The following is a 15,267-nucleotide window of genomic DNA, read 5'->3' as shown; positions in this document are numbered from 1 at the left end:
AGAAATGAGGCACTCTGCTTTGATGTGGACACACTATGCCAGCACGGGATTTTACCTGTGTCTTCACCGGCCGTCACCAGGGAGAGGAGGAAACGCAAGCGGTGCCAACGTAAACAAAGGAGGGGGAAGACAGCCGGGATCAACGCTAGGCTGACTTTACCCATCACTCGGGGATCCGAAGTGAAAAACGCTATCCCATTTTGTGTGCACGACTGCTGTATGTGCAGCTTGATAAAACAGGGTTGATAAAACAGTCGGCGCTGAAATGAGCTTGGTAGCTTGTTGGTTGGGGAGTTGAAGCTAACTGGCTAAGTTCGCTAGCTTGGTAGCTTGTTGGTTGGGGTGTTGAAGCTTACTGGTTGAGGAAGGCGGGCTGTGGGCGGAGTCACTGACATCATAATACAGACTGACGTCTTAAAATTCCAGGAAGTGACATGCGCTCGTTCTACAGGGACAGTTTCAAAAAACTGGCTGTGTGCACTTCTCCATTAATCATAGGCAAAATGCATGGCATAGTATTTATGTGGCCCCAAGACCTTCCCTATCACGCCAAAACAACGAAAATTTCATTTTTCAGGCCATGGGGCCTTTAATCCCCGACAATATAAGGCTACATTGTCTAACGAATGACATAATATTCTCCAAGAAGGTTTTAACTAAAGGGATAAATTATTTTACCTAGCTAACCTAGGCTAGCGACAACAAACAGCTAACGTCATAACGTTATAGCTAGAGCTAACGTTGTACTGTTGGACATGTCATTATGTTAGCATATCCCACTGTAGCACTCAAGGCTATGTTACTTCTAAACAAATACATCTGCTTACCTGCTAAATATACATCATAGAATGGAAGTCTAAGGCTGCGAACATTCAGTCCAAAGGTCCTCTGAAGCCTGAACATGCTTGCAGACTGAGCACACATTAATGTTCGTTACGTCCGGAGCTAAGATGCCTGGTGAACTCCTTTTGACCTCCTTGGGTGAACTGAATCCTCACCTGAAACAGCCTCTGGTTTGGGACCGAATAGCTGGGCGGTCTTAGAGCGCCTTCTAGTGTTAAGGACTAGTAACGTTACTAATGTATTGTAAATGCACTGAGAATAATTTTCTTCACCGCAAGACTTAAGTTACATAGTCTAGTAGCCTAGTGATACATGGTTGCTAAAGAAGTTTGTTTGTGAGACATTAGCTGTACGTGGAATTATGAGGGGTGTGGTCTTGTGAAATCGGCCAATCCTATTGGCTATATTCTCCAGGTCATAATCGTGAATTGGCTGTCCATCAAGACACGGGACGATCCTCGGCAAATTAAGCTTATCACTGGTGCCAACTGCAGTCCCATAACCATCAGATGGCATCTGCGAGAAAAAGGTTTTAAGAACAAAAAACGTCTTCAAAGGCCTCGTCTCCTTCAACGGCACAAAATTGCCCGTTTGGAGTTTGCACGAGAGCACCAAACATGGGACATTGAAAGGTGGAAGAAATTTTTATTCTCTGATGAGAAAAAAATTAACCTTGACGGTCCTGATGGCTTCCAACGTTACTGGCATGACAAGGAGATCCCACCTGAGATGTTTTCTACACGGCACAGTGGAGGGGGCGCCATCATGATCTGGGGGCTTTTTCCTTCAAAATATATGTGTATATATATATATATATATATATATATATATATATATATATATACACTACTCACTAAAAGTTAGGGCTATTCGGCTTTCGGGTGAAATTTCAGGATGAACCTAAAATGCATTATAACCTTTACAGGTGAACTTAATGTGACCTTCTGTAAACTTTTGAATGCACATATCCAACTGTTCAGTGTTTCAGTACTTTTTGCACAAGTTGCTGTTCTCTAACAAGGAGCTTAACGGCAAAATTCACATCAGGTGTTTGATCCATGAATCGACTTATAAATTTCCTGGTTCAATTAGAATTGGTATTTAAACAGTCCTCCTCATCATGCTGTTCACATTTTGACATCATGAGACCAAGACGACACCTAACAATTGATCAGCAGCACCTCGCCATTGCGAGGCTTCCAACAGGATGTTCTCAGACGGAAGTGGCCACTGAGCTTAGAGTGTCACAGAGTGTCATCAGCAGGTTGCAACAGAGATACAGAGAGACTGGAAGAGTCACAGAAAGGCATAGAAGTGGACATCCTTTGGCCACATCCCACACTGATGACTGCTTCATTGTGAACAGTGCCCTGCGGAACCGGATGATGAATGCCACTCAACTCCAGGCATGTTTAAGGGAGGTGAGAGGCACCCAAGTGTCACGTCAGACCATTCGAAACCGTTTACATCAGCATGGTCTGCGTGCTAGACGACCTGCAAGGGTACCTGACCACACCACCAGGCACAGGTGTCATCGTCTTGCATGGGCCAGGGAGCATTTACGCTGGACGAGGGACCAGTGGGCCTCAGTGCTGTTCTCTGATGAAAGCCGATTCATGTTGAGCAGAAATGATGGCCGCCAACGATGTTGGAGACGTCAAGGAGAGCGCTATGCATCAGCCACTGTTGTCACCAGATGAGCCTTTGGTGGTGGTGGTGTTACTGTGTCGGCAGGTGTGTCTAGTCAGTACAGAACTGCCCTACACTTTGTGAATGGTACAGTGACAAGCCCATACTACCTGAATAACATCATTAATCCAGTCATTGTGCCCCTGCATGAACAACACAGGCCTAATTTCATCTTCATGGACGACAATGCTCCAGCTCATCAAGGTCGCATGATTAGGGAACAGCTGCTGGAGACTGGGGTACCTCAAATGGCGTGGCCTGCACTTTCTCAGACCTGAATCCCATAGAAAACCTATGGGATCAGCTGAGTCGCTGTGTAGAGGCTCGGAGCTCTGTACCCCAGAACCTCAATGACCTGAGGGCCGCCCTTCAAGAAGAGTGGGATGCCATGCCTCAGCAGACAATAAGGGTGGCTATTTTGAAGAAACTAGAATATAAAACATGTTTTCAGTTATTTCACCTTTTTTTGTTAAGTACATAACTCCACGTGTTCATTCATAGTTTTGATTCCTTCAGTTAGAATCTACAATGTAAATAGTCATGAAAATAAAGAAAACGCATTGAATGAGAAGGTGTGTCCAAACTTTTGGCCTGTACTGTATATAAAAAGCTACCTTGCTTTAGCCTCAGTTGAACCCCTGAGAAAATCTACCTCCCTCTCTCCATCACGGGTTTAGGATTTAGGATAACGCAGCCTTATAGGCAATGGCACCTGGCACACTGATTGGTTTAATTGGCGTAACGCCCAAAACACATCTATGCATAATATAGCGGGTAGCGCAAGTGTTCAGATAACGGGAGGCGCGCAAGATAGCAACTTTTGCGGGGGAACACTTCTTGCGCAATGCTAAATCTCCAGATAACGGGTTTAGGGACTCTGGCGCAAGATAGGGCCCTATAAATTAAAATTGCTGTCAAAATTAACACTGGACCCAAGTCATGGCAACGTGTCTTCAACGTCTCTGCTGAGGAGAAGACTGTGATTCTGGGCTCAAACCAGCAGGATTTCCTTCTAACTGAATCCCACAGGATGAGAACAGCTAGTTTTTGTAAATTTTGGAGGTGATGGAAGGAAGCCAGAACAAGGTGATGTGGGACCTGCAGCTCGTTCTAGTTAATAATCTGAACCAACTGTAAAATATTTAACGCGGCTTGACTGAGGCTTGTCTGTAGAGGGAATTACAATAATCTAGACAGGACTAAATCAAAGTGTGAATCAGAAGTTCAAGGTCTCTAGAAGACAAGCTATTTTTGTGATGTTTCTCATTTAAAGAAAACACTGAGCGAGCTTCGAGACATGAAGACATGAACTGGTCAAAGATGACACAGGGATTCTCAGTGGCAGGTTTGATGTTAGAGTGAAGTCGGCCAATAAACTCATCAACTGAGGTGGTGAGGTTTTCAGGACCATGTAAAACAAAGTTTTTATAGGGGCTCAGGTGGAGAAAGGTAAGGGACATCTGATCTTTGGTCACCAAGCAGTCATGGAGGGAACTGGAATTAGCTAAGAATAAGAAACAACCTATTTCTCACCTATTTACAAAACAAACAAAAAAACAAAAAAGCTTGTGTTGATTGTTACCATATCTGTTTTTTTTTTTTTTACAAAAGCTTTAGTAGGGATTATGCTGACATGAAGTGATGCTGACAGGCTCGGGTCAGCTTCCAAGCATAATTGTGTGTGTCTGTGTGTTTTTTTCCAGTAGTGTGTAAAGAGGAGGTTCCCTCTGAGCAGCTTCAGTGGACCACCACTCTGGACTTTGAGCCCCCACACATTAAGGAGGAACAGGAGGAACTCTGGATCAATCAGCAGGGAGAGCAGCTTCAGGATATCACCAAGCTGCCGTTCACTGCTGTCCCTGTGAAGAGTGAGGATGATGAAGAGGAAGCTCAGTGGAACAGAGACGCCTGCCGCTCCACTGGACAGATGGAAACAGAAGATGGTGGAGATGAACGAGCCAGGAACCCAGAACCCTCCTCTGAGGCTGAGACTGAGGACAGTGATGACTGGGATGAGACCACAGAAGCTCAGTCAGATTCAAACCCACTGAGTGAAGTCCCTCTCAGTCATGACAGTCCTGATGTGGGAGAGAAACCAGCTTCCTGCTCCAAGACCAAGAACACAGGAAAGAGTACATTCCCCTGCTCCCTCTGTGGTAAACAGCTTACCCAGAAAGGAAAACTCAGCAGACACATGAGAATCCACACTGGAGAGAAACCATTCCCCTGCTCACTCTGTGGAAAAAGGTTTGCACAGAAAGGAGACCTCAACAGACACATGAGAATCCACACTGGAGAGAAACCGTTCCCTTGCTCACTTTGTGGTACAGCGTTTGCACATAAAGGAACCCTCGAGCTACACATGAGAAACCACACTGGCGAGAAACCGTTCCCCTGCTCACTCTGCGGTACAGCGTTTGCCAGGAAAGGAGACCTCAACACACATATGAGAATCCACACTGAAGTGAAATCAGTCGTCTGCTCACTCTGTGGTAAAGGGTTTACTGAGAAAGGAACCCTCAAGACACACATGAGAACCCATACTGGAGAGAAACCGTTCGTCTGCTCACTCTGTGGTAAAGGGTTTGCACAGAAAGGACACCTCGAGCTACACATGAGAATCCACACTGGAGAGAAACCGTTCCGCTGCTCACTCTGTGGTAAACAGTTTACCGAGAAAGCAAAACTCAACAGACACATGAGAATCCACACTGGAGAAAAACCGTTCCCCTGCTCATTCTGTGGTAAAGGGTTTGCACAGAAAGGAAACCTCAAGCTACACATGAGATACCACACTGGAGGGAAACCGTAGAGACGCAGTCTTGTGTGTGTGTGTGTGTGTGTGTGTGTGTGTGTATGGGGGAAACTTCATCGAGCATCATACAAATGTAAGCAAACATGAGTGTGTCAGTGAGAGCAGCAGCAGGAGATGCTTCAGAGTCAATGCTGATGTTAGAGATGCAGCACATCCCAACACATTTTGTTACATATGTTGTGTTCATCCGGCCGCGGAACACTGGACCAGCTCTTTACCCTCCGGAGGGTGCTCGAGGGTTCGTGGGAGTTTGCCCAACCAGCCCACATGTGTTTTGTGGATCTGGAGAAGGCATTCGACCGTGTCCCTCATGGTGCCCTGTGCGGGGTGCTCCGGGAGTATGGGGTCCGATGCCCTTTGCTAAGGGCTGTTCGGTCCCTGTACGACCGGAGCAGGAGCTTGGTTCGCATTGCCGGCAATAAGTCAGACCTGTTCCCAGTGCATGTTGGACTCCGGCAGGGCTGCCCTTTATCACCGGTTCTGTTCATAATCTTTATGGACAGAATTTCTAGGCGCAGCCGGGGGCCGGAGGGAGTCCTGTTTGGGAGCCACAGGATTTCATCGCTGCTTTTTGCAGATGATGTTGTCCTGTTGGCCCCATCGATGCAGGACCTTCAGCAGGCACTGGGGCGGTTTGCAGCCGAGTGTGAAGCGGCGGGGATGAGAATCAGCACCTCCAAGTCTGAGGCCATGGTTCTCGACCAGAAAAAGGTGGCATGCCCTCTCCAGGTTGGTGGAGAAGTCCTGCCTCAAGTGGAGAAGTTCAAGTATCTCGGGGTCTTGTTCACGAGTGAGGGAAGGATGGAGCGTGAGATTGACAGGCAGATTGGTGCAGCCTCCGCAGTGATGCGGTCGGTGTACCGGTCCGTCGTGGTGAAGAAGGAGCTGAGCTGAAAGGCGAAGCTCTCGATTTACCAGTCAATCTACGTACCTACCCTCACCTATGGTCATGAGCTTTGGGTAATGACCGAAAGGACAAGATCGCAGATACAAGCGGCCGAAATGAGTTTCCTTCGCAGGGTGGCCTGGCGCTCCCTTAGAGATAGGGTGAGGAGCTCGGTCACTCGGGAGGAGCTCGGAGTAGAGCCGCTGCTCCTCCGCATCGAGAGGAACCAGTTGAGGTGGCTCGGACATCTGTTTCGGATGCCCCCTGGACGCCTCCCTGGGGAGGTGTTCCGGGCATGCCCCACCGGGAGGAGGCCCCGGGGAAGACCCAGGACACGGTGGAGGGACTATGTCTCTCGGCTGGCGGAAGTGTCTGGGGAGAGGGAAGTCTGGGCATCCCTGCATAGACTGCTGCCCCCGCAACCCGGTCCCGGATAAGCGGCAGAAGATGGATGGATGGATGTTGTGTTCATACAGAGAGAATTAGAGTATGAAGGACAAAAAGACAAAACAATTAATAAATAAATGAATATGCATATAAATCTATATATATATTTATATATATATATATATATATATGCATAAATAATTATATTAATAAATATTTCTACATGTATTTACTGAATTATTTTTGTTTTTTTCATGCTTTTATTTTTTGTGTATTTATACATTTATTTATGTATTTATTTATTTATTTCTACATTTATTTATTTTTATATTTATTTATTTATTCCGACATTTGTTTCTGTATTTCTACATTTCCACATTTATTTATTTCTGTATTTCTGTGTTCTGATTCACCCAGTTGACCAATCGTGCTTAAGACTAATGTAAGAACTGCCCACCTCATTAACATACGACACAGAAATACAGAAATAAAAAAATGTGGAAATTTAGAAATACAGAAATAAATGTAGGAATAAATAAATAAATGTAGAAATAAATGAAGGAATAAATAAATGAATAAATGTAGAAATAAATAAATGTAAAAATAAATATATAAATTCACAAATGAATAAATAAATGTAGAAATAAATATTTAAATAAATAAATGTAGAACTAAATAAATACATAAATAAATGTATGAATTCACAAATAAATAAATGCATGAATAAAAATTAAAATAATTGAATAGATATATGTAGAAATATTTATTAATTTATTTATGCATTTATATATTTATGTGTATTTATTTATTTATTTATATATTTATTGTTTTGTCATTTTTCATCCTTCATATTAGAGTTCCAGCAAAGTGTTTAATGAATGCCTGTTTACTAAATAAACTGTTTGACGTGCAAATACAGACAGTGTGTGTGTGGCTGCTTTTCCTGTGTTTCTGTGGTCTCTTGTGTAGCAGCAACCAAAGTTGACTCCTGGGCTCGGCCTCGGCCCCTCAGATTGTGAGCCGGGCCCTCTGGTCCAACATCAGTGTCTGACCTCACAAATGCAAACTCCCACAGACAAACTCCAACATCTGGTAGAAAGCCTCCCAGAAGAGTGAAAGCTGTGCTGCTGCAAAGGGACCAACTCCATATTAAAGGCCCCATGCTGTCCACTTTTCCAGGGTTTTATTTGATCTGCTGATATCCCTGCAAGATGTATTTTTGGTTTTGAGTACCTGTGGTCTGCTAAATATAGTTTCACAGCTCCTCTTTCTTGCCTTTTTCCCGGAGCTCTGGCAGCACAGTTCGTTTAGCCAATCAGAAGAGAGAATCAGCACCCCTCCACTGATTGGTTGACTGTTTTCTGAGTGGCATATGGTCAGGCCAATCACAGGCAAGTTAACAGCTATAACGTTATTGTGATGCTCACTAAAGTGTTATCACATTTGTGGTAGTTTTTGTAATTTCATAATTCATCCTTTTTCTTTTCTTTTTTCTTTTTCTTTTTTTTCTTTTCTTTTTTTTGGGGGGGGGTATTTGTTAAGGGGTATTCAACCTGTTTCCACCAACGTTGCACTAAAATATTTCATGTACATATCAGGAGTAATTAACGTGTGATCACCAGCAGGGGCAGTGTGGCGTCTACTGGGCCCCAGGGGCTTTACGTCAGTTTGGTCCGCTTTGCGGCTTTCCTCTTTCTGCTGAGCGAGAAGAGAAACAGACGTGGAGTTTCTCTGTCTCATTCATTTCTCCTGTTTACAGAGAGAGCATAAGCTGTTAATGTGGTGCCAGCCGGTACCTGTAACATTATCAGCAGTATCAATGAAAACCTTTACAACTTCTGAAAATGTTATCATCTTGATGAGACTGAGACAAAAAATCACTAACTGGTCGCTGAGTAGACATTAGTCCAGACAATGTGGGGACAGCAGCATCCTTTACAAAATTTCTTTGTGGAACCGGCACTGTATTGTGTCAGGTTGATAAAACAGTCGGCGTTGACATGAGCCGAACAGACGAGCAAATTTGGGCTAAAATCCTGCGGGACGTGGGACAAAATGATTCAGACTTGCTAACTGACTGGACCATCCTGTTGTGAACACAAACACTTTTCATGCCTTTTATTCCCATTCGGGACCGCACCCTACCTGATCACTGCCTTAAATAGCTTCCCTCACCTTTTGTTCTCTGCCTATTTACATACTGTCTGTAGTCACTGTGTAAAGGTCTCTGACATTGCTCTTGGTCAGCTCACTGCCCCAGATACTCTCTGCGTCGGTCAGTTCACCAGTGTGCCGGTGTACTTCAGTAAACTCACATCATTACAGCAAACTTCTAGACTGGACTACAGTGGTTTTAAAGAACAACATTCTCAGAATCAGAATCATCATCTGAGGAAGAAAATAAACAAAAACTCATTTCTGAGTCTATTTTTCTTCGGTTCAAAGCAGCGAAACTTCTGATCTCTTGCAGACGGCAGGAAGCCGAGGACCACGTTTGTGAAGATGTCTGAACTCTGCGAGCTGAGATCGCAGGTGATGCAGCGACAACCTGCAGCTGCCGAGGAGACGCAGGCTCTGCCGGAGGAGACGCAGGCCGAGTACGAGCTGCAAAACTCTCGCCTGAAACTGAAGGTGGAGAGGCAGCAGAGGCTCCTGGACGCCGTCTTGTTGCCGGAGGTGCGACTGCACAGAGGTTTGTAACTTTTAAACGCCATTCTCACATCACCGACTCACCTGGACCCTGACAGGCGAGGCTAACCGCCAGTTAAGATTAAAAAGAAAACACTGAGACAATCTGCAGCATCTGTGAGATAATGATATCAATATCAATGCATGATAATAATAATAATAATAATAATAATAATAATACATTTTATTTAAAGGCGCCTTTCTTGGCACTCAAGGTCGCCGTACAGGACACATTTAAAAAACATCAGAACATGTTTAAAACAACAGGACATATTTAAAAAAACAGCAGCAATAAGAATAAAGAATAAAACACCAGAAAGAGGCAGAGAAATTGACATCAGGTGAGGTAAGCAGTTTTGAACAGATGTGTTTTGAGTTGTGACTTGAAATGGGTGAATGAGTCAATGTTTCTGAGTTGGGGTGGTAATGAATTCCAGAGACGGGGAGCAGAGCGGCTGAATGCTCTGCTCCCCATGGTGGTGAGACGGGCGGAGGGGACAGACAGGTGTATGGAGGAAGAGGATCTTAGGGCACGGGAGGGAGTGGGAACGTGGAGGAGATCAGACAGATATGGGGGGGCGAGGTTGTGGATGGCCTTGAATGTAAACAGGAGGACTTTGAATTGAATGCGGAACTGAACCGGGAGCCAGTGGAGTTGTTGAAGGACAGGAATGACGTGGTGGATGGAGGGGGTTCTGGTTATGATGCGGGCAGCTGAATTCTGGACCAGTTGAAGTTTATGGAGGGATTTGTGAGGGAGGCCGAAGAGGAGAGAGTTGCAGTAGTCCAGGCGGGAAGTGATGAGGCTGTGAACAAGTATGGCGGCAGTGCGGGGGGTAAGGGAGGGGCGGAGGCGATTGATGTTCCATAGATGAAAGTAGGCAGACCGGGTAATGTTGTTGATGTGGGATTGAAAGGATAGTGTGCTGTCCAGGATGACACCGAGGCTCTTGACTTGGGGGGAGGGTGAAACAGTGAGTTGTCAATTGTGAGAGAAAGGCTGTCGGTTTTGGATAAAGTGGATTTGGTGCCAATGAGGAGAACCTCGGTTTTATTGCTGTTTAGTTTGAGGAAGTTTTGGGTGAACCAGGTTTTTATTTCAGAGATGCAGTCGGTAAGGGAGGTGGGCGGGAGAGAGGACGAGGGTTTGGTGGTAAGGTAGAGCTGGGTGTCGTCAGCATAGCAGTGGAAATGAATGTTGAATTTACGGAAGATATTGCCGAGGGGAAGGAGGTAGATGATGAAGAGTAGGGGCCCCAGGACAGAGCCCTGGGGCACGCCAGAAGTAACGGAGGAGGGGATGGATTTAAGGGACTTGAGCTGAATGAACTGAGTGCGGCCAGAGAGGTAAGATGTGAACCAGTCCAATGGAGTGTGGGTGATGCCGATGGAAGATAGCCTGTTGAGGAGGGTGGTGTGACAGATGGTATCGAAGGCTGCACTCAGGTCGAGGAGGATGAGGATGGTGAGGAGTCCAGAATCAGCTGCCATGAGGAGGTCATTGGTGATTTTGATAAGTGCTGTTTCAGTGCTATGGAGTGGACGGAAACCGGACTGGAACTGTTCATACAGGTTGTTGTGGGATAGATGAGAATGGAGTTGGGAGGCAACTGTTTTTTCAAGGATTTTGGAGATGAAAGGTAGATTAGATATAGGACGGAAGTTGTTGAGGTTGGAGGGGTCGGCACCGGGTTTTTTCAGAATTGGAGTAATGGCAGCAGTTTTGAAGGATGTAGGGACAGTTCCAGTGGTGAGAGAGGAGTGGATGATGGCAGACATGAGGGGGACCAGGGAGGGGGAGCAGGCTTTAACAAGTTGTGTGAGGAGGGGGTCCAGTTGGCAAGTGGACGGCTTGGATAATAACAGCTAATGATATCAAGATATCAATATTAATGTATGATAATAACAACTAATGATATCATTATTAATGCATGATAATAACAACTCTAAATGACCAACCTCTCATACTAATATCATATTAGTGGTTCTGTTCAGCCACAACTTTCAGATCATTTTAAAAACAAATCATTTATTCTGAATGCAAATGATTTATCATCATATTCACTGACAGACAGCCGTTAATAGAGCAATTTCCGTATTTTACCACACGACCCGGCGCCTCGTCTGTCTGTGTCGTCACCCATTTATCGGTGATGTTGCCTCCACAGTGGCTGCTGTGAATCACACAGGCCTCTGTACGACGGAGTACCAGGGTCACTGCAGGGGGAGCGGGGCCACGTTCTGAAACAAAAAACTCTGAATGTTCTACACAACTACTACTAGTACTTCTAACAGTAGTAATAGTAATAATAGTATATTAGTAGTAGCAATAGTAGTGGTCGTGGTAGTATATTAGTAATTGCAGTTGTAGCTGTTGTAGTAGTAGTAGCAATAGCTGTAGTAGCAATAGTGGTAATAATTGTAGTAGTACTACAGAATTTTCTGATTAAAGTTGAAAATTTCATAGAAAAAAAAACTCTTTGAGATTAAAGTGGTTACTTACAAAAAACCTCACAAATCTATGATTAAAAAAAAAAAAAAAAAAAGTCCAAAGTTCTGAGATTAAAAAGTCACATATTTATGAGGGAAAAAACTCATGTGCTGCCCCCTACTGGCCGTGTCTCATGCCTGCAGCTGATCACCTCAGCAGATTCTACTCTGACATGGGATTCAGGAACAGGGAGATCCTGCTGATTTTAGCCCGGAATCGCCAGATTGTTTTCTTCTGAATCGGCCTAAGCAGTGTTACTCTCGTCAACGGTTATGATGACGAAATTTTTACGTCAGCGACCCTTTATTCCATGATGAAGATGGGATGATGACTAGCTAAAAATAGCTCTTTGATGACAGAACATAACGAGACTTGTGTGTATTTTTGTCATGACGAGACAGGACGACAATGTTAGTCGGTGGTGTAGTGGACTTTCAAAATGCATTATTTTCTCCAATTGTGCGTGCACTCTGTCAGCCAAAAGCTCAGAATATGAGCAATGCATCCTGTGGCTTGTTTGGTTGAGAATGTGTGCATCTGGTGCAGCTGAGCCACCGTGTCTACAGCCTCATTTACACTGTGGTGACCAGAGACGCACAGAGAACACAGCTGATACAGGCTACAAGTGCACACTGCGGTAGCGACTGCGACCGGTGTCAGCGGACACAGCTGATATACAAGCCCACAGCAATTGCGGTCGTGTTCACCACACGTATCTGTCCTACGACACAGGCAGCCTGCGCACACACACATACGGTAACACACGGGTGATGGATATGCACTTACAAGTCAGCAAATGTACCAAACCTCAAACAAACAGGTAAATATAGACTGGGGTTGTATATTTTGATCTCTGTTAAGTTTTACATCATAATAGTCAAATGCATTTTCTAAATAACAGTGGCACAGGACACTTGTTACAATTGGCCTTATAGTTCAATGTCTCTTGTATTATCCAATGTATTATATAGTTCCGGACAGCTTGACCGCTAAGCAGAGGACAGATCAAGCAGGAGCCAGATGTACTTTCTCTATCTTGTTAATAAGTGTTTTGACTATCAAAACTTAAATTAGTCACCACATTGTCAACAGAAAATATCGGCACCCTGCCTCACCCTCTCTCTGTACCAAACTAATTCACAGACAGGTTGAAGTGCAGGTGATATCACTCAGGCAATCAATCAGCTCCAGTGACACACCCAGCCACACACTCATAAGACACACCTTCACAAGACACACCCTCTAACACACATTACCTAAGGTGAAAAGTGAAAAACACATCCATGCTCCTCCATTCCGACCCCTAATTATTACAAGATAATAAGTAATAATTACACATCAACAACAACAGCACAGAATGATTCATGCAAACAAAATGAATATTTTCCTTTTTTTTACAAACATGAGAATAGTTCATTTCCAATGTCCTTGAATGAGCACGTTCTTCAAGTGTCTTAAGTGTCTCTAGGCCAGAGGTTCCAGAACTTACGGAGCCTAGCTCAAGTGTGGTCATGTCACAAGTCTCAGTCTTGTTCAGGTCATGTCAAAACAAGTCATGTCAAAAAGTAGTTCATCAGGTGTCCTCGGCTTCCAGGATCAGACAAACCTTAACAGGCTTGTCCATAAGACTTGTCCTGGTTTTAATCCTCACTTGTCGAACAAGTCCTCCTTTATCTTGAACAGCCTTGACCACTCTCCCCATAATCCAAGAGTTACGGGGTGCAGAGTCATCAACTATGAGTATAATATCTCCAGGCATGAAGTTCCGCTTGATTTTGTTCCATTTTTGGCGCTCCTGTAGCTGTGGTAGATATTCCTTTGTCCATCTCTTCCAAAACAAGTTGGACATGTACTGCACTTGTTTCCATCTACGGCGTGCAAACAAATCATCCTTTTGAAAAACACCAGGCGGAAGAGATGGCTGACCCTTTAGGATAAGAAGATGATTGGGAGTCAGAGCCTCAAGGTCATTGGGGTCTGACGATGCCTTTGTTATTGGTCTGCTATTGAGAATAGCTTCCACTTCACACAGCACGGTGTCCAGAGTCTGTACTCTTCGAGTAGAGTTGAGGACTTTCCTGACTGAACGAATTAATCTCTCCCAGGCTCCCCAATGATGGAACCCACTTGGAGGATTAAACGTCCACTTTATACCCCTTTGTAGGAGTTCCTTGTGTATCTGAGACTGATTCCACTGAGGGAGGTCAAATCTCAAACTGGGCTCCTAGGGGAGCACAACATGGCATTGGGAAAAAAAAAAAACCCAGCGCAATAAGCACATAATAAACAACATGACTCAAGACATTGCACATGTGGAAGGGGGAAGGGATTAGGGAAAGGGGAGATGTCCTAGCACAGACAAGGGCCGTATGCAGCCACTACGGCGCTCCGCACCCACGAACTGCACTGAAAACAGGAGGGAGAGGGGGTGGGGGGCCAACGAGGCGTTGAATTTCAAGGGATGCATGTATGTGTGTCCTTGTGTGTGTGTATGCGTAAGTCCAGGACCATCTTCCCCACACAGTCTACACATTGTCTCTGCCGTTTGATAAGATGACAACCCCGGCCGTTGCCCGGGAGACGGCCTTGTGAGTCCTGAACAGAGTTGAAGTTCCCGGGTGGAGGGTGATGGGGAGGTAGTGGGAGAGAGCGGCTCTCTGCATAAACATCCAGGAGAAATTGAAGATAGCGGCCTTCCAAGGTCGCTGGGGCGCCAAATTGTGGATAAGGTGATTGTTATGGTCAGGCTGACTCTGCAGTTTCCATCAGCCTTCAGTCTCTGTGGTTCTCTCGGTGATTCCGAATAATTTCGAATTATGGCACATTTCCTGAGAGTCGAGCTTCAACTTCTCCAAGTTGTTACCCATCTGGCGTAAAAGTCCAGGAATTTCTTCCTGCTTGCGAATTGATTCGCGAATCAATTCGCATAACGCATGAGTCTGAGTGTTGTTAGCTTGGCCCAAACCTTCTATGGCTGGCAGCTTCTTCAGAGCCAAAAGCGCTGCCAACACCCTCTGAACTTTGCGATAAATCAGGAATCCACCAGCACCAAACAGCAGAAATCCTGTTATCATAAATCCAATCGTGTAGACGTCTTCAACATCCTCGATGGAAAGAATCGACAGGCACATCACCCTCCACTTCTCCCAGGAGTCCATGGTGTACCCGGCGGCAAACGTTCCATCAGGGCATGCGGGCTCTCCTTTGCCCAGTTTTCTTGTAGAGAAAATTTGATTAATTGCATTGAGAGACCAGCTGATCAGATCCATTGTTGTAGATTTTCGGAGAGAAATGCAGAGAGAGGCTTCGATAGAGACAGCACAAGACAAGGCAGAGCAGGGCAGATAAGGGCAGGAGGGAGCTAGAGAAAAAGCGTCCGCCTTCGTAGATCTCCCACGCTTCACTTCAAATGGGCCGAAACAGTCTACTCCTGCAGAGGTGAATGGGGGATCATCCGGCGAAATCCTT

At 45.1% G+C, this 15,267-nt stretch overlaps 2 protein-coding genes across 2 annotated transcripts in view; both read left to right on the top strand.

Annotated features, from left to right (window-relative positions):
- The window catches only part of LOC115369167 (zinc finger protein 569), a 64,975-nt gene that overhangs the window by 8,746 nt on the left and 40,962 nt on the right, over positions 1-15,267 (top strand). The window contains exon 3 of the mRNA XM_030065737.1: positions 9,091-9,312. Within this exon, the coding sequence (XP_029921597.1) occupies positions 9,091-9,312 (222 nt within the window). The remainder of the gene's footprint in view (positions 1-9,090; positions 9,313-15,267) is intronic.
- On the top strand, positions 36-5,586 carry LOC115368715 (gastrula zinc finger protein XlCGF8.2DB-like). Its single transcript, XM_030065017.1, has 2 exons — positions 36-109; positions 4,534-5,586. Exons 1-2 carry the CDS (start codon positions 36-38, stop codon positions 5,342-5,344), a joined length of 885 nt encoding a protein of 294 aa, XP_029920877.1. The 3' UTR covers positions 5,345-5,586.

The sequence above is a fragment of the Myripristis murdjan genome, chromosome 12, assembly GCF_902150065.1.
Source record: "Myripristis murdjan chromosome 12, fMyrMur1.1, whole genome shotgun sequence".
Taxonomy (NCBI): Eukaryota; Metazoa; Chordata; class Actinopteri; order Holocentriformes; family Holocentridae; genus Myripristis; species Myripristis murdjan.
This window is presented reverse-complemented; position numbering and strand designations above follow the sequence as displayed.